At 47.9% G+C, this 27,982-nt stretch overlaps 1 protein-coding gene across 1 annotated transcript in view; it reads left to right on the top strand.

The window, feature by feature from the left end:
• cdkal1 (CDK5 regulatory subunit associated protein 1-like 1) overlaps positions 1-27,982 on the top strand; it is a 230,509-nt gene that overhangs the window by 144,967 nt on the left and 57,560 nt on the right. Inside the window, exon 11 of the mRNA XM_030369576.1 lies at positions 16,096-16,276. Within this exon, the coding sequence (XP_030225436.1) occupies positions 16,096-16,276 (181 nt within the window). The remainder of the gene's footprint in view (positions 1-16,095; positions 16,277-27,982) is intronic.

Genomic DNA, 27,982 nt, shown 5'->3' on the forward strand with positions numbered 1-27,982 from the left:
TCACCCTTCGTTTGTACTGAGTTCACCTAATGATTCAAAGGCATTGCTGACGCAGGCGCTTTTTTATTGCTGTGTTTATCCAAATAGCCCTAGAAGATCTTTTAAATGCTATGTTGTTTGTTCATTCCCACAACCACATTTCAATGCCCCCTCTCTCTCTCGCTCTGTCTCTTTCTCACTCTCGCTCTGTCAGTCTCCTTCTCTTTATGTATCTGTCCGTCTGTCTCTCTCTCACTAACTGTGTCTCTCGCTCTCTCACTGTCTTTTTATATCTCTCTCCCCCAAAACAGGCAGCATAATGCCCAGCTTAATAGTTTGGGTGGTCTATCAACAACTTATCAATCCAATGTTGGGCCAGTAATAAAGACAAAATGGGACCATTTACTAGATCTAGAACACACAGGTGCTACCAGAGCTAGCTGGAGTACAAACCCACTGCTGATCTCCTCCTAGCCGGACACATCCCCAAAAGTCCACCAACACTAATCTATGGAAATCCCTGGAATGTGTGGTGGTTTAATCTGTCCTGCTAAAACGGTAAAAAGCTATGCTAACAGCACTTCGCCTTGCATAGTAGCTACTAGCTAGGCTTGAGGTGAGATGAGTTTTGCGTTGATACCATTCACGTCGGACTTGATGACTTGTTTGCATTGATAAAACGGTTGAGGACACACAATGCCTAAAGCACAGTGCCTGTTTCGAATCAGCCCACTGATCAAATTGCAAGCAGAGTGGGTAAAGCATGTCATAGTATATGTCTGATTTGCATCAGTATCCAAAAAATAAAGAATCCAGTTTCAGTAGGCTAGGCTAATCTTTAGTGCCATCTTAATAAGTGTGAGCCAAAGTCCACCCAGCATCAGTGTTGCAATTTTGACATCTATATTTGAGGTTTCACAATTATGAGTCAGATATTATCGCTGCATTATCATAACAGCCTTGTTTGGTTCAGCCCATGAGAAAATGTGTGTGTGTGTGTGTGTGTGTGTGTGTGTGTGTGTTAGTTCCTTGTGTATGTGTGTCTAGGTACGTGCTTGTGTGTGTGTCTAGGTACGTGCTTGTGTGTGTGTGTGTTGGTTGTGTACGTGTGTCTAGGCACGTGCTTGTGTGTGTGTGTGTTGGTTGTGTACGTGTGTTTAGGCACGTGCTTGTGTGTGTGTTTGTGTGTCTAAGTGTGTCTAGGCACGTGCTTGTGTGTGTGTTTGTGTGTCTAAGTGTGTCTGAGCACGTGCTTGCGCGTGCGTTCTTGCGAGGGACCGAGGACGCTTTGTATTTTGATTCTCTGACAATGGAGGCGGGCCGGCCATCTCTCCGGTACCGAGGGCTCCTCAAGTGTCTGAAGTGTGTTGGTGCAGCGCGGCGTCACAGACAAAGTGATGCCGGGACTCTTGACACACACGCTGATGGACCGGCCCTCGTGCCCCACTGCCTGCCACCAGTCCCTGCCTGCCTGTCTGGGGGATATGCGTCTGATAAATAGCTCCCAGGCAATTGTCTGCATTTTTTGACTGCTTTTGTTGTTTCTGCTTCGTGTTATGATTACGTGTCTCTCTGTGTGTGTGTGTGAGAGAGAGAGTGAGTGTGTGTGCTTTGGCCTGCGTTTCAGCGCGTTAGTCATCCGTATTAGTCACGTCGAGCGATATCTTGAACCTGAGTATCCCTCTATAAGGTTAGGGCAGGCCACACATGGGGCTTGCCTGCCCTACCATCGCATGGTGTTGTGTCAGGTGGTAAACGACCTTCACACACTTCGTCTGTCTGTCTGTCTGTCTGTCTGTCTGTCTGTCTGTCTGTCTGTCTGTCTGTCTGTCTGTCTGTCTCTCTCATTCTTTCTCTCCCGTTCTCCATCTGTCTGTCTCTCTCTCTCTCTCTCTCTCTCTCTCCCTCTGTCTATGTCTCTGTCTCTTTCTCTCCCCCTCTCTCCCCCTCTCTCTCTCTCTCTCTCTCTCTCCCTATCTCCCTCTGTCTATGTCTCTGTCTCTTTCTCTCCCCCTCTCTCCCCCTCTCTCTCTCTCTCTCTCTCTCTCTCCCTATCTCCCTCTGTCTATGTCTCTGTCTCTTTCTCTCCCCCTCTCCCTCCCTGTGTGTGTGAGCTGTTTGTTTGCCAAGACGCAGCGCTAATATTAGCTTACAAACACAACTGGGCCTCTGACTCGCAGGCACCCGCACAGGTTTACGGTATCAAGCCGCCGGGGCTAATGTTTCACCCAGGGAGGGGGCGGGGGCGGGCGTGACGGCTACCCCCTCCAGGCATGGAAAAAAACCAGCAGATGGAGAGGGAGGGAGGGGGAGAAAAGAGAGAGAGACAGAGGGGGAAGGAGAGTAAAACGAGAGATAGTTAGATAGAGATGGAGGGAGTGGGACAGAAAGGAGGGATAAATAAAGGAGAGGGAGGGAGCAACAGAAGAAAGGGAGGTGGCGACCTGGAAAGGTTTAACAATACAAAAGCCGCTAAAAAAGCGAAATAAACGGCAGCACCGGCGGGACAACTCGTTGTGTGTCGAGCACCACCTACCTTTCTCTCTCTCTCTCTCTCTCGCGCTCTCGCTCTCTCATGTGCAAGATGAGTCAGCGAGTCAGACAAACCGGCCCCTGTGTGCGTTGACTCATGCGCTCAGGTGCCAACTTAACCCTGACAGGTAGCATCTGAAAAGCCATCTTCCATCTGACACAGGCACACAACCCCACACCTGTGTGTTACCCTGAGCCACCTCGCTGGGAGACACTCAGTAATTGATCAAATATAAGTGGCTTTGTTTTGTTGTCTGAGGGCGGTTCAAGTTTGCGGTTTTCATGTTGTTGCTGCCTACCGTCACCTTTCTTAAAGACGTCCACAACAGTGTACCCGGCACTGCGTGCCTGTTTGTCGCTCCCAGCTGCCTTCCTGTTGATACACGTGTCCAGAGGGCGGATGGGTTCGAGTTATTTTTGACAGGGTACATGGTGTGAGACAGATGTACATACTCACAGATGGGCTTTCGGTGGCTCACACAAGTTGTGGCCTGCTTCGCTTCCTAGTCGAATCGCAGATGGCTGCCAATCAGGCAGATCCGACTTTGAATCTGTTGTATCTGTTTCAATGTTTTCAAAGTTGTTTCCTTCAATGTGTTGGTTCATGAATCGCAAATGTCTGAGGCCCAGAACCGCATGTCTTTTCCCTGTCCTGGAGTAAGACATCTGACTTTTCATAAGATTGTTAAACACTATTGTCACAAAACTTTGCTGTTCTGGAGTATTTTCATGCACTGAAATATCCTTCAAGGCTGATTTCATCGTATTCATTTTCGATCTGTGTCATGTCATATGACTGAGAATCCGGCACGCTGATATTTCAGTTTAGTTTTTGTTTCGTGTCATTGAGTCCAAGGGTGTCTGTGAGTAAAAACAAGATTTAACCTTCCTGTATAGATCTTCCTGTGTGCGTGCATGCGTGTGTGTATAATATGTGCATGTGTGTGTGGATGTTTGTGTTCAAATGTGTGTATGTCAACAAGCCCAGCTTTTCGGATTGGCTTGGATTTAGAAAAGCAGGAAACCCAACAAAGAACGACTCATTAACTTCTCAACAACGTAAAGCCCAGGTTGTTGGTGTGTGTGTGTGTGTGTGTGTGTATTGTGTGTGTGTGTGTTTGTGTGTGTGTTTGTGTGTGGGCTTGTAGATAACGACTGCTGGCAGTTCCCACTGCATCACCCTCTTGTTGACACTTCCTCTGGATTATACCTCATTTCCTCTCCGCAAACCCCACGTTTACGGGAGAGCAGAGAGGAGGAGGGGAGAGGAGGGGATTTGGCAAGAGGGAGGAAGAGAAACTAGGATGGGGGGGGGATAACTATTGCTGGGACGTTGGGGATTCTTGGCTGTTGTGAATGTGAACATATTCTAGCTCTGTGTGGGCCTCCAGGGCTCTTGACCCGATCAACTGGTTTTTGTTTAACCTGTCGAGAGAGTGATGTGCTCATGAAATCCATGAAAACTCGTGGAGAAAACGCATCTGTAGTTAATATGCACAGTGGTGAAAAACAGGTGCACAGGAGGTTTGTTTACACTAATGCTAGGCTGGCTGTGTGTGTTTGTGTGTGTCCTTAGAACTTGTCAGAGCAGGGGTGAAACTCTATTCCTCCCAGTGGTCACACGTAGCAGGTGGCAAAACAACAAGCTCAATAATCTCCTCCCACTCAGACCCATTAACACACACACGCACACACCAACAAGCACACACTCCAACAAGAACTCTCCCTCGCTCTCTTTCTCTCTCTCTTTCTCTCTCTCGTTCCCCCTCTCGTTCCCCCTCTCTCTTTCTCTCTCTTTCCCTCTTTCTCTTTCTCCCTCTCTCTCTCTCTCTCTCTCTCTCTCTCTCTCTCTCTCTCTCTGTCTCTCTCTTTTTCGCCCTCTCTCTCTCTCTCTCTCTCTCTCTCTCTCTCTCTCTCTCTCTCTCTCTCTCTCCCCCTCTGTGTTTTGTTATGTATGCTGAGGAACCCTTTTCAAAGTTAGATGAAATGAACTTCACCCACCGTCATAAACAAGCAATGATCCTTCTCAGATGAAATACATATTTTTTTGCTCATGTTGACTCAAGTATTTGATTAGTTGCTTAAATTCCACCAGCGGTGTTAATGCTTGTGAGGGCGTCGATGTGTCAATATTAGTTTCAGTTGACGAGGAAGGTGCCTTTGTCAACGGCCGGTACCTCTGTGCCTCACTCAAATCTGACGTGTTTGTTTGACTTGCATGCCTATCTCTCCCTCCCTCTGGTCCTTTCTCTCTCTCTCTCTCCCCCTTCTCTCTCCTCATATCATATTTCTCTTGAGTCATTCTTTTTTTTCCACCGTAATCTCTCCACCCCACCAGTAGGCTCAGCTTTCTCACGCGTACTTCCACCATTGGCCCTTAATGGCAGTTTTTATCTGTGCATGTTTGTGTGGGGGCCATGCACGCCCGCACAGATGTCGGGCGGGGTAAACATTGATAGGATTGTTGCGTGATTGGTGTCTATCTCTCTCTCGGAGTCTCTCTTTCTCTGAGTCTCTCTCCCTCTCTCTCTCGCTCTAACGCTCTAACTCTCTCCCTCTCTCTCTCTAAGTCTCTCTCTCTCTCTCTCTCTCTCTCTCTCTCTCTCTCTCGCTCTCGCTCTCTCTGTTGTCGTCACTTTTGTATTCGTAATACTGTGGTGGAGCAAGATTTCTTGCCAGACAACCCAGGGACAGAGAATGTTCTCAACCTTTGTCATGTTAAGCATTGCTAAGCCGTGTGGTTCCCCTGGAGTTCACCCTTATTAACGCTGCAGACGTTAATACAAGAGCAGAAACTTCTGGAGCATTGAAAGTTGAGGCAAACATTAAAGATGAGTGTTGAGTTCATTAATTAACGAACACTTTGACCTCGCGTTCTGAATTGGTGAATCCAATAGTTTGTTTATGAAATATCTTACATACCCTAACCCATTCAAATGGGTGTCTTTCTGAATCAACGTGTAATTACAGTTCTTCTGCATTTCTTTCATGCAAACTGCCCCAAATAACATGTTTTGATTGAGTTTTATATTCAGATTAATTTGATTTCTGAACCTTATGTGTGGGCTAGTTTTACTTTTTAAAAGCTGATATTGAATAAGTAATGTGAAAGGGCAGTAAAAGCATGTGAACCATTTAGAGAAATATAAAGTAGTATTTCTCTCTCATTGCACATGTAGGATCAGGGGCAATGCGTAGTGCATTAAGGTCTCGTTAATTCTCTTGTTATTGGACATAAGGAGGATGGCTAGGCTATATGTTCTCACTGAAAGGGCACAACCAATCCAGTGGCATTCTCTGCGCAGGAAAATTATCTAGGCTTGATTTATATAATTAAACTTGGTCTCAAGTTACAAAAAGAAAAGTTGTATTAATAAGCAATTAATTCTTCCTCAGAGTATAATAGGTAACAATGTATTGCCATAATATTATTTATTTTAATTTTAATATTTTTTATGTTGCTATAATATAATTTTGTGATTATTAAATATAAATAGAGGACAACATTTTTTTGCGTATTTGCTAAAACACTACGAGCAAAACCTCAAACTCAAATCGACATGGGCTTTCTAATATATTAACCATTCACACAATTAAATTACTGTTCAGAAAGAACTCGGCAATTATGTGGACCCCAATCAATTAACTTTTGAGCTTCTGGCAACTTTTTGGAAAAAGAAAAATGTTGAATGTGCTTCAATGCCGCCAACGTTTATATGGTACTTTTGAAGAGTTCAAGAAGTACACTCCAAACGACTGGGTAAACAATTCCTGGTTTAATGTTGTATGTTTTAAACCATATGTGGTCCACTAAAACTTAACCAAGGGACTGATGTGAGTGACTTCACTGGCGGGCCAGGGCCGAACCACGTCGTTGTTCAAGGACTACCGTATTTTTAAATTCAAGTGTCTATGAGAGGATTCAAAAAATCTTCAAATGAAATCAAGTTTCACTATCTTATCTGTGATAGTTTCCCCCCTTCATCTGTAATATAGTTTTACCACTTCACCTGAAATTCAGTATCACCATCTTATCTGTAGTACAGTTTCGCCCCTTCATCTGAAATACATTTTCACCCCTTCAACTGAAATACAGTTTCACCATCTTATCTGTGATACAGTTTCACCACCTCATCAGTAATTCTGTTTCACCACTTCATGGTTGCCCTATTTCTTCTAATTTGTCTGCATTTAGAAAAGGGTAAATGCGTGATCGTACCAATTTAAATTCTCCTTTCAGTGGTTGCAGTAAAGGAACTATCTACGAAAGTTTGTTTCCATCTGCCCTTACCCGAGTAAAGAGTAATTCATTCATTCAAATGAGAATAGATTATTTCCACTTGACTTCTGCACTTTGTTATTGTGCGTTTTTAAATTAAGAATGTCCTTCACCCAACATAAGGGCTGTATTTTATTAATTTTTTTATCCGGAATTTAAGGAAAAAAGTTTCCTTCTGTTTGGCAAATGAAGGCCGATGCGCTGCTTTTAATTAAATCGAGTCTCGCATGTGGCACCGCCACACACGTCTAAGTACCCGACCCACGTTGTGGCGGCCCTGTCAGCCTGCCTGCCTCTCTCCTTGTTGTTTGGTGCACTGCTGCGTGTATTTATCCCGCTGGTGTGTGGGGCGCGCCGCAGTGCGCGCGGGTTCAAGATGGCCAGTGTTTGTGAGGTTCATGAGAAATTAATCATTCTATTTAATCTCCTCAATGCGTCTGCTTACCGCTTCAAAGACTGCCTGATGAAATACATCGTCTCAGAGGAAAAATAAGGCTGCAGGCTGAGGGAGCGAGAACGAGAGGGACTTGGCCAGAGTGCGTCAAAGAGAGAGAGAGATGGGTGGAGAAAAGAAGAAGCATTAATGATCTGAGGAGAGGAAACTATAGAGAGGGGGAACAGAAGGAGAGAAAGTGGGAGCGATGAGGAGATGGGGTTTGGGGGGTATGGGGGGCAGGGGGGGATGGGGTTACTCAGTCCCGCTTCCATGCATGGCACAAATTAAGAGGCCTAGATATAACATGCTCTCATCTGTTCACGGACCTAGTCATATCACACTGGCGTTTCGGTGCGTGTCTCCTAGCAATGGTGTGTGTGTGTCTGTGTGTGCGCGCACGTGCGTACGCCCCAGTGCAGAAGCAGGGATTGGAGCACACAGATTTTACCCAACATGTCCATATCTCCCTTCCCTTCTTTTATAAAATATTTTTTTGAAACTGCCAAGTCAGCACGTCATCATTTAAATGTGGCTATGTGACATGGTGATTGGACATGGCCTAGTGGTGGTAGTAGTAGTAGGGAACATATCATTGTGTGCACATTAGCACCTGATTCTATTGGTGCTGGGACGGGCCACCAAATCCCCTTTCCGTCCTAATGCTCTAAAGGTATATTGTACCCATTTCAACAAACTCAACAACAATACCCAACCTCTCAGCTCCAGTTCATGTTGTCTCCTCATTTGTCTGCATGCCTATATGTGTTGCCCTACTCCCTGGATAAATCTATCCAGAAATCCATCAGCGCAGAGGGCTAACGATCCCAACCTTAGCTTCATTACAGATCTTATATATATAGAAGCTTTTTATCAGTTTAGTCACTTATTCATATGCATTTGGCCCACATGCAACCGAACACAGGAACATGGATGCACTGTATGAACGTATAATTCTCTCGTTGCTTTTGTACAACATGCACAAGAGACGAGGCTCTTAAAGGCTGATTATGGTTCCAAGTAGACTTAACGCAATGACCCCGCAGACGCTTCAACGCCGTCGTGAACATGTTTTGGTTCTACGTCGGGTTTTAGTAAGCGGACCAATCCCAGCCCTTGCTGCTGCGCGCCTCAACGGAAGGTTAGAATCTTTTGGAGGCGCACGTCAGGCCCTTGTGGTGGACGCAAGGAGGGTCCACAAGGAAGTAACGGGTCCGTTACCCCTTGCGTTGCGTGAACGTGGGACCATAATCAGCCCTTTAGGCCCTAGTAGTGCACACTGCCAGCTATGAGTCCCCCAGTCCCCTGACAGAGTTGGAGCGCGCTACAAAGGGCTTGGGGAGACGCAGGCCGGGCCCGAGTTGAGGATTTAGAGCTGCATTAAAACGGGGGGGTTGGGGGAGAACGAATGAAATATTGTTATGCAAGGGGGGGGGGGGGGGGGGGGGGGGGGGTACAGGGAAACTCACGGTGCAGGGTGATTGATGGCGGGGGATGGCGGTTGTGATGATGATGGTGATGAGGAGGGCGTAAAACTTGAAGGATCTGTCGGGACTCGGTTGCCGTCTCGCGTGGCATTTCCACACGCATCCGCCCCGGCAGCACGCTTCCTCCTCTCGCGTCACGCACGCGCACGCACGCGCACGCACGCGCGCGCGGGATCCGATGAGATGAGACGGCAGGGTTCAGCAGCAGCTGTTCCCTGATGAAGTTTTGGGGAGGAGGGGGAGAGGGAGAGAGAGTGACTCTCTCCTGGGTCCTACTCTACTCATCACCTCTCTGGACCCACTTCTCAGCTCTTAGTGTGTGTGGCGTGGGGCTCCCCACTCTCTTACCACTCTGTTCCCCTTCGGCCGGGGATCTTATCAGCCTTCTGCCGCCCTGACGCGATTCTGTGGACAGGCTGTACTTGGTCTCGTGCGACCCGCATCGACCCGGTCTCGTGCGACCCGCATCGACCCGGCTGCGGACAGACGGAGACACACGTCAGTGTCCGAACGTCTGAGCCCAGTCAGATGGAGATTACCGAGCGGACACACGAAGACCCACATTCGTCCGTGGGAGTCAGTTGCTTAAGCGGTGTTCATCGACTCCACATCGACAAATGACCACATCGAGGCCGGAGTCTGAGTCCTCCATGAGCTCTGATCGGCAGCTCGGCCTCATCAAAGCATTCCCAATCGGGGTCTCATCAGACCTCGTTCGGAGGGGAAGTCGAACCGGTTCACAGCCTGGACATGGAGAAAGCTTTATCCGGCCAATTACCTGCCAGCGCTTCGACACACCCACGCAGACGCCACCTTTACCCCCTCCCTATCGTCCTTTACCCATCAGGAGATGAGGTAAAGGACGAGCAAGACCCCCTGCTCACCCCACCTCTCTCGCTCTCTCTCGCTCTCTCTTGCTCACTCTTGCTCTCGCTCGCGCTCTCTTGCTCTCTCTCTCTCTGTCTCTGTCTCTCTCTCTCTCTCTCTCTCTCTCTCTCTCTCTCTCTCTCTCTCTCTCTCTGTCTCTGTCTCTCTCCCTCTCTCTCTCTCTCTCTCTGTCTCTGTCTCTGTCTCTGTCTCTCTCCCTCTCCCTCTCCCTCTCTCTCTCTCTCTCTCTCTCTCTCTCTGTCTCTGTCTCTGCCTCTCTCCCTCTCTCTCTCTCTCTCTCTCTCTCTCTCTCTCTCTCTCTCTCTCTCTCTGTCTCTGTCTCTCTCCCTCTCTCTCTCTCTCTCTCTCTCTCTCAATGGCGATGCCATCCATCTGCACATTTAGCTCGCCACTAACACTGCCCGCACTCGTCAGTGCTCTACCCTAAACGTCCCCTCGTCAGAAAGCCATGTCCCTCACCAAGTGGTTTTGCTCTATTGTCCCTGCACATACATCACCAACAAAACATAAATCATTATGAATGTGTTTTGTTTGTCATAAATATAGAAATGATTTAACCTGTGCGTCAACGAGGCAATGAACAGGAAATGGAACTAGTTTCTTGGACCATGGGAATCATTTTCCGGAGTGTAGATGTTTGCTTACAGGGAGAACAAGGCGACTCCACAGGGATAACGGGTGTAAAATGGGCATTTGTGTTGGTGCATATTCACAGCCATTTTTCCTGCAGTTATTTCAATTATCACACTGCGATCGGGTGAATCCCTACCTTCCAAGTCATGCACACACACACACACACACACACACACACACACACACACACACACACACACACACACACACACACACACACACACACACACACACACACACACACACACAGTAAAAAAAAAAAAGGAGTGAGTTGATTTTCCTCAACTTTGGCTATTAACAACATACTCCCACATCCCTGCTCTCTCTCTCTCTCTCTCTCTCTCTCTCTCTCTCTCTCTCTCTCTCTCTCTTCCATTGAACACCTACGGATGACTGGCTCCAGTGTGCTGAACATTACCATTTCAGAGAACACACACACACACTTGGATATGCACTCACTCAAACACACATACAATCACCCACTCTCTGCAGCACAGATGGGTAGTGTGTTCTCTGACAGATGAACAGGTAAATGTTTACCTTCCCAGATTGACTCTCTTCGGCAATCATCTTTCTCTCTCTCTCTCCGTTTTCTCTTTTACTCTGTCCCCCTCCTGTCTTTCTCGATCTCTTAGTCTTTCGTCCTTGCCCCTGTCTGTCTCTCTGTCACTATCTCTCTCTTTCCCCCTCCCTAATGCCTCTGTCTCTATCTCTCTCTGCCCCCCCCCCCCCTTATGCCTATCTCTCTCTCTCTCCTTCCCTAAAGCTCCTTGCTGCATACATTCAGCCTTTTTTGTGTGGGAGGTTTCTTTTGTTTGCGTCTTCTTTCTCTGGGAGACGGAGCTTTCCCACCGGCCTTGCCTCCATCTAATCAGTAGGGCTGCGCATACACAGCTGTTGTGCTGTGAGCCACTCACAATCCACACATACATTAAAGCCTATTGCAGCAGGCCCAAGTGTGTAGGCACAAAACGAGTGTGTGCGTGGACAAAAAGTAAGTTTTGAAGTGCTATACATTGTGCTATGGCTGTTTTCCTGCCTGAACTACCAGTACTACTACACTACGGCTAAAGACACACACACTCACACACACACACACACACACACACACACACACACACACACACACACACACACACACACACACACACACACACACACACACACACACACACACACACACACACACGTCTGCACACACACAACCAATTACATGGCTCATGCAAATCAACACAAACACCGAATTGAAGGATTTGCTTTTCACCCACGGCATTGAGAGGGTTGATAGTGCACAGTGTCATTGCCCACACAATCACGCACACACACCCAATCACGCACGTACACAGAGACGCTGCCTCCATTATTACATTATTAAATGCTGTTTGTCATTAGTGTATGGCGGCAGTTGGGCTATGCTCGTTTTGAGGAAGTACAACATGCCGTTGTTTATTGATATTGTGGCAATTCAGTTGCAGTGCAGTTCACGTCTACACAGTTTGTAGCATAATGATACATGCAGCAGGTGATCCTGCAGGAGATCTCCCCGAGTGTGAGGGGATGGCTGGTTTAACCTGTGCACAGGATTTCTCAATGCACAGATATGCAGCCTCACCAAGCCCCAGAGTCCATTCTGTCTGACTCAACTGGCCGGTTAAGGCTGCTTAAACCAGCCCTCATCTGTTAACACATTTCCGGGGGCTTGGGTTGAATCTTTTCACCCTTCTGTATCTCACCGCTAAAATATAGCTCCTTGTTCTAAACGCAAAAGTCACACTAATGTGTGCTAAATATGTTATCATTCCCTTGTCAAGATACTGTCTCTTTTACTACTGCTGCCTTTACTCTTTGTGACCCTGCTCTCTCTGTCTCTTCCTCTCTCTCTCTCTCTCTCTAGTCACTCTCTCTCTCTCTCTCTCTCTCTCTCTCTCTCTCTCTCTCTCTCTCTCTCTCTCTGTCTGTCTGTCTGTCTGTCTGTCTGTCTGTCTGTCTGTCTGTCTGTCTGTCTGTCTGTCTGTCTGTCTGTCTGTCTGTCTGTCTGTCTGTCTGTCTGTCTGTCTGTCTGTCTGTCTGTCTGTCTGTCTGTCTGTCTGTCTGTCTGTCTGTCTGTCTGTCTGTCTGTCTGTCTGTCTGTCTGTCTGTCTGTCTGTCTGTCTCTCTCTCTGTCTCCCTCTCTCTGTCTCTGTCTCTGTCTTTCTCTCTCTCTCTCTCTCTCTCTCTCTCTCTCTCTCTCTCTCTCTCTCTCTCTCTCTCTCTCTCTCTCTCTCTCTCTCTCTCTCTATATTTGTGTCTCTCTCTCTCTCTCTCTGTGTGTGTCTCTCTCTCTCTCTCTCTCTCTCTCTCTCTCTCTCTCTCTCTCTCTCTCTCTCTCTCTCTCTCTTTCTCTCTCCTCCACACCCATCACCCCGCCTCACCCTTTACCTCACCGTCTTCCCTCTCCTTCAGTGCGGAGCGTCGGTGCACTTCCCGTTCATTAGTGTCACACATCACACCCACGTCACCTGAAGATCAGGAAGACGGAGGTGTCAGATCCACTCTGTGTGTGTGCATGTGCGTGCCTGTGTGTGTACGTCCGTCACCCTGTTTTATTTTTTTATCTCACTATACACCTTTAGTGTGCCAATTCGCACCGCTTTAAAGCCCACTATTACTCTCTTCTTCCACTCGTGTCTCAGCGCGGTCTCTCGTACAGCTGGTGTGCATTATTTGGCACCTTTTACATTAAGTTTGGAAGCAATTTATTTTTAGAGAATAACTCTATTACCTTAATTTCATGGAAGCGTGTTCTTCTTCTGTATTGCTCTGTGTGCAAACTGTATACACACTTATAAATGCATGCTTATTAACGGGGTAATGAACCCCAAATCTTTTTTGATTTTGTTTTAAACATGGTCATTTGTCAAATATAATACTTTTTGAATAAGATTAACATTTCAAAGATAGTTTTTTTTCAACAGATATATTATTAGTAGATAATAAATGGGCTGAGGCAATATAGTCCATGCTGTCAGGGTGAAACGGCACCATAATTAAGAGAAAGCAGCAGTGAAATGCCAGGTCTTTGTCAGTCCTGCTCTTCCCTGAACTCAAGTCTTTTTCAGGCGACGAGCTCCACCAGCGGCAAGGTCTGCCTGTGGCTGTGTGGACTATGTGGTGGATGGGGTCGATGTTCATGGCCGCATCTGAGAGAGGGTTAAGCTCCTCGGCCATTTTGCTTTAACACAACGGTGTGTGGTGCATTTCATGTACAATGTTGCTCATTATAATCATTATAATGTTCGACCATCGCCACAGTGTTTGGAAAATTTTACACACAGGATCGCTCAATGTATCCCTCGTACACAACACCGTGTCTGGCTTTAAGAAATATCACAAAGTTGGTATGGATCGTAACCATGGTGATAACAACGCCCCCTCAGTCCTAGAACTCTCAGCCAAAAGGGCATTTTTCTAAATATATTGGAGCTGAAACGAGGGGGTAACTTACACTTCAACTCTTTGGTTTGGGTCATAATTGTACCGATTCATTTTATTTAGATACTCTGAACCAGTAAATTCGGTTGGTTGGCTGAAAGCGATGCAAGAGAGGCCTTAGGAAGATCGTTATGCATAAGAAAAATAAAGACACGACCACGACCAGTCTTATCAGCGCACACCGTGGTCGAGAAGTTTCCTCTTTGCCAGTCTCGTTGAATTAATCTGTGGCAGTTAGCGCGGTGTGATTGAGGTGATACCTCCATGCGTGTTCCTTGAGGGGACCAAATGTGTTAGACCATTATTTAATGTAATAATTGTGGATGTGAAGTGCGCGATAAGCACTGTGAAAGGTTAGCCCTAATCACGGGAGGGATGTTAGTGTTCAATCCATTTGTTCATTCCATGCAGATTCTCGACACACTCCCAAGGGGTAGTCAGGCAGAGGAGAGAGAGGTCAAGGATGCCTGTGCCTGCAGGCTACTGGTTAATATTAATGACTGTCAGCCAATTGGAACTCAATAGGTCAGGGGTTATCGTTCAGGAGCAGAGGCATGAAGTTAATGTGATTAAAGATGCATCTTGTTGTCGATGGGAGAGAAAATTAATTTTCTTGCCTCCTCTATTCTTAACCTTTTGTTGTGCGAGCTCTCGTTCCCGGTCTAGTTTCCTGCAGCGATGTGTTTGTGTGTCTGCTTCTTTAATGTGTGATAAGCTATTACTCTGCTTGTCTCACCTGTCTAAATGTTTGTCACATGTCTCCTCCAAAGATCTATATCTTTGTGTTTCTTAATCCTCCTTTTATCTTTATTATGGATATATCTATCAATACTTGTGTGAGGGGCTTGTGGGTAAAACAGTTCAGAAAGTCAGACCCTCTTTCACACATTGGACTAAAAACTGGCAAGTGTGCTAGATAGTGGGCTCCTATAAAGCTTAACAGCTCATGCCGCTGGTAAATATCTCATTTGTAATGAAACTGTAATGAAAGGAAACGGCTTCTGGATGCCCCTCTCCCTATCATCCCCATCTTTGGCTTCTGATCAATAGTTATCCTCGCTAGTATTGGACATTGATTTCCTGGGCGGTATCGACCTCTGTCTTCAGATCTACTCCGGGAAAGCACAGGAGTTTGCTCTAAAGGGGCATGATGTCCGACTTTGGAAGCAGACTGCTTGTTGAAGTGCTCCTGGTTGCCGGATGCAAAGCCTATTGGGGACAGATTTGTATTCAACCTGCACATGCAAAGATCTCAGGATGTATTGTGTTTAAACACAATGACACTATGTCATTATACACATAAAACTAAGCATCCTGTGTCACACCCTGTGTGACACAGGATGCTACAAAAACAAATCATTCTTGACTACAGCCAATTATAAAGATACAGTAAAATGTCACAAACTCATGAGATAAGACATGAAACAGGCAGAAGTGTAATTTCACACCCTGGGCCCCCTAGTTTTAGGCCCTCTGTCTTTATTTATATCCTCCAAACGTTGAAGACAGAGCAGCTATGACCTGTGTCTTCTAGAATTGGTGGCCATTTTGCCATTGTCAATACTGACAGAAGTCTCGGAGCTAATCGACTCGTCCATTCCCATTGGCTGGGATTAATCCAATGAGCCGACAGGTCGATAATGAATCACTAAAGACTGTTGGCTGGGACTGCTAATCAGATTCTTATTGGTTGAAAGACTGCGGGGAATGGCCCGGACAAGCTTAAGATGGTATGCTTTTCAATACCCAGGCCTTCATCGACCCGGGGGGCTCCAATTAACCGCCTGTCAAGGCAAATATCCATAGCCTTGTTCAATGAGTAGCACTAAAACTTACATTTGTGTTTATTTCCATTCATGTTGCGACATACAGTTCAATTCAAAAGCATACCACAGTGTATTTTACCTTTTTTATAAAGAAGTTAGCTTTTTTATCAAGCCTGCATTTCACCAGTGTCTCAGCCTAGTTTCAAACTAAACTTTTCTAAAGGTTTAAATAACAGAATGTTCTGCCTCACCGCGCACCCGGTCAGTCAGTGGTTTGAGATCTCTCAATAGTTGTAATTTCTGAGTGTAGAGTGATTGAATAGTATAATGCCGGCATGTGCTGATTCACCCGGTACCTCAACTCCCACCGTCAAAGGACACAAATTAGCGACACAAAGGATTTCCTTTTTTTAAACCAGGCTTTGGGGAAATGAAAGCTAGATTATTATAATTCTTATTCATTTTCACAGGCAGTTGGAATATTACATTTGAAATAATGGACTGAATGCTAACGATTACGAATTAAATGATTAGCAACTCTGGTTGCCAAAGAACAACATTAAAACCGACGTGAAATGCGGTGAGATTGTCCTTAATTCACGCCGACGTTCCCTCGACCACTTCCAGGGTTCCCGGGATAACCATCGCCACGGACATCATCTGCGGCTTCCCGGGCGAGACGGAGGCGGACTTCCAGGAGACGGTGGAGCTGGTCCGGCAGTACCGCTTCCCCAGCCTCTTCATCAACCAGTTCTACCCCCGGCCCGGTACCCCCGCCGCCAAGATGGAGCAGGTCCCTGCCCACGTGGTGAGTTAGCACCGCGAGCACCAGAGCGTAGAACCAGGGTAGACAGAACCGGGACGTAGATCCAGGGCAGACAGAACCAGGATGTAGATCCAGGGAAGTAGAAGGTACACCCAGGAAAGACGGAACCAGAACGTAGATTCAAGGAACCAGGACGTAGATCCAGGGCAGACAGAACCAGAACTTAGATCCAGGGAAGTAGAACGTACACCCGGGAAAGACGGAACCAGAGCGTACCCGGGAACCAGGGCATAAACCCAGGGAAGACAGAACGTAGATCCATAGAACCAGAACGTAGATCCAGGGAACCAGAACTAGAACCTAGACCCAGGGAACTAGAACCTAGACCCAGGGAAGACAGAACGTAGATCCATAGAACCAGAACGTAGATCCAGGGAACCAGAACTAGAATCTAGACCCAGGGAACTAGAACCTAGACCCAGGGAAGACAGAACGTAGATCCATAGAACCAGAACGTAGATCCAGGGAACTAGAACGTCGACCCAGGGAAGACGGAACCAGAACTAGAACCTAGACCCAGGGAAGACAGAACGTAGATCCATAGAAAAAGTGCATAGATCCATAGAACAAAAGCGTAGATCCAGGGGATACAGAACTAGAACGTAGATCCAGGGCAGACAGAACCAGCACATGAGCCAGGGCAGACAGACCCAGAGATTGAAACGTAATATTCAATTTAAAGATGTGAGTTTTTCAAGTGGCAATCTCAATGATTTTGATTAAATTCCATTCTGAGACACCTTTGGTGATAAGCGTTAATTTTACAAGGAGAGATACAGTGTCTCCAACGACAACCGGTTCATGAAATTCATAATCCTACAAAAGCAAGGTGCTTTCATCAGTCGGCCATAGGCTTATCACCATCGTGTTACCTCACAGGTGATAGATAGTGAATTAACAGACATTTATTAAAATGAAAACCTTCAGTTTCGCAATAGAAAAACGAAATGAATGGACTTTTTATTACGCAGTCATTTCAAATATATTTTTCTCCAGAGTGGGTTAACAGCAATACAGTCATTCAGGGATGGGTAAGACATCTTGCTCAAGGGTACCTGCTTTGGTTAGGCTGGATCTGAACCAGTTCATTTTGTCTGGCATTTGAATACCTTAACCCCCCCCTCCCCCACTATCCGGCCCCCTTGTTATTGGGGGGTTAGGGAGTGTCTAGGGAGAGATAGAAGGAGGAAAGGAAGCAGACGTACAAAGTGAAAATGAAAAGACTCCCGAGCATGTGAATCGTTTTGGGTAAAGTCAGTGAAGTGGTAGAGATGAGTACAAGAGGATTGATAATTATGGAGCCGTGTTCGGTGCTACGTATGACACACACGTTCTGACACACACGTTCTGACACACTATGATTTGTAAATCCATCCTCACCGTGCTGAATTGCTACTTTGTTATTGAACGCGGGCTGTGTTTTAGCTCATCACTTCTCCAATGTTGTTTCTAGCGCCTTAACGCGCGCGATAAGGTTCAGCCGGTGACGTGAAGTGACAGCTTGAAACCCTGGCCTCCCTCCTCTTCCCTTACGTTCCCCTGCATATGGGATTTATGTCTGTGTGTGTGTGTATGTGAGTTTTGCCCGTGGTCTATTCCCAAGTAGTACTCCCACGTTTCTATCAGAGGAGTGCAGGCCAACCTTGTGTCATCTCCGTGTGTACAAAAGAACGCTGTTCCAATTCTGTCATGATTTCTGAAGAATTCGGATGAATTTTAATGTTTCTAATCCGGCAAGCTCTTTAAGGCAGGCATCATCGGGAAAGTATGTGTGTGCGCGTGTCTTTATATTTTTAGGTTTTTATCTTTGAATTTTTCTTTCAGGCATGTTAGAAGAAGTGGGCACTTTGATATGGCTAACAAGTCTGACAGACAATGACATGAAATTATTTATTTCTTTAGAATACAATATCGAAAAACGTGCGCTTTAAAGGGTAAAATCCAAGAAAAACTCTTAGCCTTGGCTAAAAAGACACTGATATTATAACAGATGGGTCTGTATAGGAGACCTATAATAAACTATATAAATAATATATAAATAAACTATACAAGCACCTAATCTGTTTTGCAATGTATAACTTAATTTCTTTGAAATCTGAAACAAAGCTGCCAACTTTATTTATACAGATGAATTAGAACTACAAAGTCATAATGTATTAATTAACATATACAACATCGTAATCTAATATATGCTTGTTTAAGATAGAAGCAAGCATAACGGTAATTGTATTCTCATTACCAAGGGCGCCAACCAGAGTTGGCTCTTGCTATTGGCTTCCTGTTTGCCAATATGGACGAATATGTTGACATCAACTGGCCATTGGACAAAAAACACAGCCAGGTGGAAACTGGTTGGGATTCCTGCTTGATGCATGACCAATTATTGGTCTTTATTCATCTTTCACAATTTGCTCTTTGCATGTGGGTTTTCTGGGATTTCAGACAGTTGTCGTTGTACTGTGGTTTAGCGGTATTAGTTATAGACTCTCTTTATTTTATAGTAACCCAAATACTCTGTACGTTTACATGCAGAGGGGAACCCGGTTTTGCCTGGTAACCAGGTTACGGTCGTTAACCAGTTGAAGGTTTAGCATTTCTTTATCCCATTTTACACACCACTTCTGTAACGCCGTTACGGAAGCAAGTTGAAAAATGACAGGCGCATTAAATCCAACCGTTACACTTCAAAGACAAGATATTCAACAGATATGCCTGCTCTGGAATAAAGCCATCCGATGATCACATGATTACAAACAGCGATGATAAGGAGAGCACTCAAAAGCGATGTTTATGAAACACCTTATTCAATATTTAGCAACCCCAATCCTGCACACCCACACACACACACACACACACACACACACACACACACACACACACACACACACACACACACACACACACACACACACACACACACACACACACACACACTTAGATATATCTTTGTGATGCACAACACAATGCATCAGCTGCAGTTTTTTTGCCCAACTTCAGAGCCTCAGAATCACATCCAAATTCACAATCAAAGGCCTTCTGCCATCGCCTCCCCTCCATCTCCAACTTTGTTCTTCCAAGTTACATCCTATACAGCCATCTGGCTGACAGTGCTTCCCTCTATAGGTCTATCTCTCCTTTCTCCACTCTCTCTACCCTATGCTCTCCCTCTCTCTTTCTCTGATTCTCTCTCTCACTGTGATTGTCTGGCATGCTCGCTCGCTCGCGCTCTCATATCAAAGTCAGACTATGCTTCTTTCAAGTGGAGCTCCTTCATATGCCATTCTCTTTCTCCCTCCCTGCTCCCCTGTTCCTCCTCCACTCCTCAGGAGCAGAAACCTGCTGTCCTGGAGGCTCTCCTCATCCCCAATCACCCCGCCAAACTCCCTGCAACCCCCTGCCTCAACCCATCTCTCGCTCTCTCGCTCTCTCGCTCTCTCGCCCTCTCGTCTTTTATTTTCCTACTGTTCTCCTTCTTATCTCTATCTATCTTACTCTCACTCACTATCTCCTGCCTCTCTCTGGTCTCCTTGTCCGTTTTTTCTGGCTTTTATTGCCTCGGAAGCACTCATCTGGGCCTTGATTTGTCTCCCCGGACAGCCCCCGTGTGTTTGATAGTCAGGTAGCAGCAGCAGTCGTCTGGAGCACTCTGCCTTGAAACTCACTCACGCTGTCTTTGCCGTCTGTTGTTATGGTCTGTGTCGCCCAGCTGAAGGCCATCGATGTGTGTGACAGAACGGCAAACGCAGCAATGCATCCTGTTTCTAGCGATGTTTTCAGATAGTTCTTGGTAGGAGATCACAAGCAAACCTTGCATGATCTTTAAAGTACCCCAAAACATGTTTTCCTTTTCTATCCTTCCTGGAAATCTGTAAAGACACTAGTCAGAATTGATTAAAAAGAAAAATGTTGTTTAGTACTCGGCAACCCTGAACATAATACAACCACACCGACCAGAGGCTAAAAACCCACAAAATATCTCTGGAGTCTTGTCCAACGATATTTGATCATCCATAGAATATTAGCTGTTACCATGTATACATGGACGTATGTGTGTTTGTATGCATTATCGCATGCATAGTCATGTGGACATGGATGAATCAGTATCGGATCGCTCACTAATACACCTGCCGGTGATACCCGGTGATAGACGCTCCGTATCGTGCACCTGTTCACCTGCCTTACAAACACAAAGAACACACACGCCCAATCAAACGCGCTCACTGGGGCGCGCCCACCACCGGCTCACACACACACATGCATGGACACACACTGTGCTACCTACGCATATTGTTGTGCACCTGCTACAATATTTATACACACATACGCACGCGCACGCACACACACACACACACGCACTTACACAAGGGTCACTCATTAATAAAGTGCACCAGATGGTTTGTCTGGCGAACAACAGTGATGCGAGTCCAACGGAGCGAGAGATGGATGGATGAAGGGATGTTCGGCGGGGGGGAGGAGGAGGGAGGGGGGGAGGTGCGTGGAGGGGAATGTGCGATGCTAGTCTCGGGGAGGAACCATAGGTGGAGGTCAGAGATGAAGACATCATGAAAGCATCCATGCCGGCGGTTCAATGTGTGCATCCTAATGTACGAAGAAAGCCAGGCAAAGAAAGCCGAGACGTGGAGAACCCAACAAGGGATTTCTCAGAGTCGGGGTCCGATATCCAACCGCGTGGATCGACCGTGTGTTTTAGTTTTGTTTAGTATTTCCCGTAATCTCTGCAGGGTTCAACACATAACCCCCTCCCCCCCCGAACCAGCCCTTAGGTCCCGCCCCACTGATTGCCAGTGATGAATGGGCTTCGGCCACAGAAACACAGGGATGGGGTCCTGTGGGTGGGGGGGGGGGGTGGGGGGGGGGGGGGGGGGGGAGAGACAGAATGAGGAAGGATGGATGAGGAGGGAGGTAAACTGTGGAGGAGAGCAGAGGCACAGAGGAGAGTGCTTTGACAGCAAAAGACAGGGGGGAAAAAAAGAAGGAAGTATCCTAGCACTATTAGCTTGGGTCTCCGTAATCATCCTCAGGTGTATGAAACTTAGCCTTGATAAATTGAGGCAGACTGCGTGTGTGTGTGTGTGTGTGTGTGTGTGAGTAAGGCTGGGTGTGTGTGTGTGCGTCTACTACATTTGTATGTCTACACATGCGTCTCTTCGTAGGTGGGAACGTATGTCGGGGCAGCAGGTCTCCTGGCAAGCGCAGAGAGAACTGAGGCAGAAAAAAAGAGAGGGAGCAGCTGTGGAGAGTGAGAGGGAGAGGGAGAAGCAGAGAGAGAGGGAGACCAGGGGAGGGAGAGGAAGACCAGGGGAGGGAGAGAGAGACCGGGGGGGTGAGAGAGAGAGAGAGGGAGAGGGAGAGAGAGGGGGAGACCAGGGGAGGGAGAGAGAGACCGGGGGGGTGAGAGAGAGAGAGAGAGAGAGAGAGAGGGGGAGAGAGAGGGGGAGGGAGAGGGGAGACCAGTAGTGCTAGAGAGAGAGTGAGAAGGGGGTGATTAACTGCTCTTGTGGGACGGTGTTTTTTAATTTCCCCTGGTTGTAATTGGTTAAGAACTCCATTATTCCGTCAGGCGGCGCTGAGACCGCTGGCGGAGCGCTAACAGCTGGCCGGCTGCTATTAGCTCCATCAGCCCAGCGCACCATCATTTATCTACGCTCGGACACACACACACACACCGTCGCGCACACGCACACTCACACGCACACGACGGATACACACACAAAAGAATGTGCACGCAAGCGACACACACACTCACACAACGGATACACACACGCAGGCAAACACTTGCACGCAAAATACTCACATATGCGCACACACACAGTAGCGTGCAAAAACACAAACACAAGCATGCACACTTGCACACCACACACGCACACTCTCTCACACACACACACACACACACACACTCACACTCTCTCACACACACACACACACACACACTCACACAACGGATACACACACTCATGCATGCAAAAGACTCACACACACACATGCACAAGCACACACGCGCGCATGGCAGTGGCGTTCATGCATGTTCCCCATTTCCATTTCCTTTTCCATTTCCTTACACACTCTCGCTGTCTGATTCCTCCCCACTTCCACCGTCAAATTACTAGCCGTTTAATACATACATCAGGGGACATAATGGCATGCTAAGGTATGCTAAGTGCGGTATTAAAGGTAGCGCTGGCGGTTAAGTTGCTGTCTGGGTGCAAGTTTGACTGGCCATTGATTGATGACAACAGACTCCCGGCTAATAGTCTGTGACCCGCCGCACAACGTTCTATTATAGCCCCCTTCGTTTGCATGTGGACACAGAAAAAGACTTTGATCGGATGACTCGCCTTTTTAGACGAGGGGGGAGATTCTATCCGTAGTGTCAGTCTGTCTGTCTGTCTGCATGCGCAGACAGACAGACAGACTGACACTATGGATCAAAAAATACTTTTGGATCATAAAATGTAGCCAAAAGCAGAAGAGACGGCGTGATGTTTGCCGAATCAACACGTATTGTGTTTTCGCGATCAGAGGCAGGCAGCACCTCCAGAGCACATAGGTGTATGGTTCAGCCGAGAGATGGGTGCCTGTAGGGACGGGGGGCTTTGTTCCCTGGTAGAGCCTGAACCGTCCTCCAGGGCGAACTCTCCCGAGACGCCGCCGCCACCGCCACCGCCACCGCCCCTGTGTGAATCGCTCGCCATTTATTTTTAGGGTGGAAAAAAAAGCGAAGGAAAGAGCAGGTTGTTTTTTCCTGAGGTTCCTCCAACCTCAAATTGAGGCCATCAGGCGTTTATCTCTCTGGCGTGCGACGCGTGTGCGACTCATGGTCGTCATTACCCTCCGCTTGGGTCTCTCTGCCCGCGTCTGAGAAATGTTCAAAGGCTCGCAGAGAGGGCCTCCTTGGATTGTCACACTGATGTGGGGGGGGGGTGAGGGTTTTCGTTTACAGCAGCAGGTACGCTATAGAGGACGCGCTCCCTGCCGTTTGATTCAATCTGTACCTCAGGCTGAGTCAAGTCATTTTCCTCCCCTTTTCTTTGCCCAGCTGGCACGGCTGGCACTGCCTCATCTTCATTGATTTAGTGCATTAATATAAAATATGAATTCCCCAGTTACACGCCGGGGCCGTGCTCAACATCTTTCCCGCGAATATAGAATAACCGGGAGCTTTGGTCCGGGTGTGTATTCAAACATGATGAATTCCTCCATTTCTTTTAGTCGCCATGCATTTTTGGCTCTGGTTGAAAAACACCCAGTCCCCCAGATCTGTGTCTCTAGAGCGAGCCATTGACTCCTTCGGCACTCTAGTACTGCACGCCTCTCCCTCTCTAATACAGCCACGAGTCAGACACACGCACGCACGCACGCACACGCACACGCACACGCATACACACACACTCGATCATAGGCTTTATCTTCCATTAAAAACAGATGCCGTCAGAGCTTTGAATCCACCGGAGAAAAGGGTTGTGGACCAGAGAAGGGAGAGGCAGGTGGTTGTCCTTTTATCTGCACAATCTGCTTGCGGAAATGTTGAAGATGAAGCGGTCTAATGTTGTACATTGGAGGCAGGGCCCTTTCGCGTTTCATAGTACAGAGAAGGGTGCACTAGCTGTACCAGAAGGAACCAGAGGCACTGTGGGCATCACAACACACACACGCGGCTACTATGGACCTCTGTCTCGTAACACACACAAACATGCGTGCGCACACAAACACACACACACACACACACATGCGCACACAAACACGCATACACGCACACCCGTACCACTGACCTCTATGGTAACACATACATGCTCACACACGGGCACACACACACCTAGAGAGAGACACACACACACACACACACATACACACACACACACAGAATATAAACTGTCACTGTTTTTCCCTTAGGGCCATTGCCCTAAGAGACCACAGTCACGCACACGCACACAGTCTCACACATGCACAGCCATGGATAGGGGGTATTCAGTACTAACATCTGTCTGTCATTAGGGAGAGACACAAGGGCACAGACTGTGCAGCCGAAGGCCTTTTAGGCCTGGGCAAGGCCACAATTACCTTGCCCCCAAAAACACACTGACGTGTTTGCAAAGGACATTGTGTGTGTGTGTGTGTGTGTGTGTGTGTGTGTGTGTGTGTGTGTAGTACTTCACTGAAAAACAATCAAAGCTTGGTGGTTCCTCTGACTAGAAAACTGCAAAGTACAAATGACAGCTATGTGTCTTCTAGGCTTTGTTGGCTGTGGTATTGATTAGACAGTACCCAGAAACCCCCCCCCCCCCACACACACACACACGGTCAGCTCTGGGTTTCTCAGAACACTCAGTCTGGTTCACAATCAATTGGACTGGTTTTGGACGTTCCTGCGGGACAACCAGTAGATAATTGAGGTTCTACGCTGATGATTGGCTACCTAGGAGTCTAGATTATAAGGTGTGTGTGTGTGTGTGCATGTGTGTGTTCAGCATGTCCATGTGTGGGCTGTGTTATGTCTCTCTAGTTGCGTCTGTTTGTTTACGGTTCAGATGAAGTGTGTGTCTGTGTGTGTGTGTGTGTGTGCGTGCGTGCGTGCATGTGTGCGCGTACCCATGCTGTTTTGTGTGATTGTATGCACATCCATGTAGTGCCACTTCCCACTAGACGTAACATCCGTCTCTGGCGGTGCGAACAGATGGACCCAGTTGTAACAACCATCTTTCATCATCGCCGTGGTGACAGGCTTACACGCACACACACACACACACACAAACACACACTGACACGCATACATACACACTTACACCAAGTTGTCCGCTTCTGGCATGTCACTGTACAGGCAAGATAGCATGCACGATTAACTTCTGTAGGTGACGAAATGAACACGTACACACGCAGGAACAAGGAGAGCACTCGGAAATTGTGTGCAGAGACAAGCTCAGAAGCTCAGTGAAGGCTAACACCGATTTTGTTCTCGCACACACATCTTTGTGTACGTGTGTGTGTGTGTGTGTCTGTGCTTGTGCATGTAGTAGGGCATGTAGGGCCCTATGTGAACTTTCCTCCTGCCCAACGCTCGTTTAACACACACACACACACACACACACACACACACACACACACACACACACGCACACACACACGCACACCCATCCGCCAGGCTAACCCTGACTTACACACACAAACCTGCAGGACAGTGATGAGTGATGGAGAGACGGCTCCTTTTGAGGGGGAGATGGCTGTTGATGGCTTTCAGCTAATGTCCTTGAGTTTGGTAGAGGGGGGGTTAGGGGAGGGAGAAAGGGAGTTTGCTCAGGACTCACCCCATATTCCTTTCATAAGACAAACAAAAGAGGTGCATGCCCGTAGCTCCATGGCCTTATTTGAGCACACATCAGCCAGGGCCATTTTTCCGAGCCCCCGTTTCTTTCTTTTTTTAACAAAACACGAGGCGAGAAGCTGGAGAGAGCCAGTAGACACACAACAGTGAGGGCAAAAAAAACACCTTAACTAATGACTACCGAGAGAGGGATACAGAGAGGGGGAGAGAGAGGGATGGAGGGGTTGTTCATGGGAGGGTGGATGATGGAGAACTAGAATGGAGAGGTGCTGTGAGGCTGATTACCTCTGGAAGAGGCCAGTGGAGGAGTGCAGCGTGCTGCTCTCTGGCGGATGGGGGCACAAGGGGAGCACAACAACCCCTTTAGCCCACTCTTCGCTTTCCCTCTCTCTTTCATTCATCCCCCGATCCACTGCTTTGCATTTCATCGCTGTATCTCCTTGTTTTCCTGCAACGTCGCCCTCTGTTTTCTCCATGCGTGGGGGGGAAAAGAGAGGTGATGAGAAAAGAGAGGCAAAAGCACACATGCGTGTGCTTTTGCCTCTCTTTTTTCATCACCTCGCTTTGCCCTCTTCCCCCCTTAAAATTCCTTTCTTGTTTCCTATATGCCCCCACCGCCTCTGCCTGCCCACGCCCTCCAGCCTTCTCTCTTCCCCTCTGCCCTCTCCCCTGTTCTTTCCCACCTCTCCCCCCACATTGCTCCGCCTCTCTTGTCCACCCCCCCACCCCCCCCCCACCCCACCCCCCGTGCTCTAAACAAGAGACTAGAGGGAAACCAGAGGAACACAGCGTTCGCTGCTTCCCCTACTGTTACAGCGGATGGTACCTTCTCTACATCAGGTTCATAGCCCTTGTGTGCCTGGATAGAACCACCACACGCACGCACACACACACCCACGCACTGCTCACAGGCAAGGCCAGACTGGGTCGTGGAGATTTTTTTTTAAATTATAATTACAGATTTTGCACAATATTATTTACTATTATCATTTCGAAATCCCATTGTAAACAATCCGAGGTCCCCAGTATTTAATGAGATGGTAATTTCACGTTTTCTGCTCGTCTATTTCTTTATTGCCCGCTGGCTTGTTTCACACGGTACAATTTGATCTATTACTGGACCTTTCCTGTCTGGTTTTAGACCGGGAAACCAGGCGGCGCGATATGTCATCGCGTTCGTTTGACGTCGACCCGTAACCAATCAAAGGGGATAAATAATATTTAACCACCTGCCATTGCCTTGTGTTTCACCAACTTGGCAACCCCTCCTCCTCCTCACCCTCCTCCTCCCCCTCCTCGCCCTCCTCCTCCTCCTCCTCCTCCTCACCCTCCTCCTCCCCCTCCTCCCCCAACTCCTCCCCCACCACCTCCTCCTCCCCCGACTCCTCCTCCACCTCATTTCCTACTCCTCCGACTCCTCCCTCTGTGCATCACCTCCTCCCCCTCCTCGTCTTTCTCCCCCTGCTGCTACTCCTCCCTCTGCTCCCCTCAGTCCTCCCCCCTCCCCCCCCAACTCCTCCTCCACCACCACCTCCCCCTGCTCCTCATCGTCCTCCCCCAACTCCTCCCCTACCTCCTCCCCCAACTCCTCCTCCCCCTCCCCCCCCCCCAACTCCTCCTCCACCACCTCCTCCTCCCCCGGCTCCTCCTCCTCCCCCGTCTCCTCCCCCAACTCCTACCCTCCACCTTTCCTCCTCCTCCCTCTACTCCCATCACACGTCTTCCTCCTCCCCCCCCCCCCCCCCCCCTCACACCTCAGCCCCTTGACTGCAGAAGCCTGGCCTCGGGGCCCGCTAAGCCCTCCACCATAATGACGCCGATGCCTGCATGTGATAATAGGGGGCCCTGCACATGCAGGCGGCCTGTCCTCCACACACAGAGGTAGCCTGAGGAGGGCACCAACCCTTGCATCTGTGCCGGCCGGAATATAGGAGGCGCGCTGGCGTATAACTACCCTGCCCCCCCCCACCCTGTCTTACCCCCCTCACCCCGCCCTTGCCTTGCCCCCTTCGGCCAGACAAGGCCCAATCAGTGGGCTAATTAGCCGTCTTTTGTAAGTGCTCCCGCCCCCGTGGAACTGATTTCATTAACGACAGCCACACATCAAACATTCTGTCTGTGGCATTTTGCATCTCATTACGCATGGGGGGGGAAAGAAGGAGAAGACGAAGGGTAGAAAAAGAAAAGCAACGCGCAAGGTTAGCACCAGAGCTGAGAAGGGGGTTATAAAGATGGAATTGGAAGCACAACTCTTCCTCTATTAATTTCTCCGTAGGGCTGGTGGAGCAAAGGCAATGTATGCGTCTCTCACTCCCTTAATGCCAAGTTCCACTGATTAGGTGCTCTAATAC

Source organism: Gadus morhua, chromosome 11 (genome assembly GCF_902167405.1).
Source record: "Gadus morhua chromosome 11, gadMor3.0, whole genome shotgun sequence".
In the NCBI taxonomy this organism is placed as follows: domain Eukaryota; kingdom Metazoa; phylum Chordata; class Actinopteri; order Gadiformes; family Gadidae; genus Gadus; species Gadus morhua.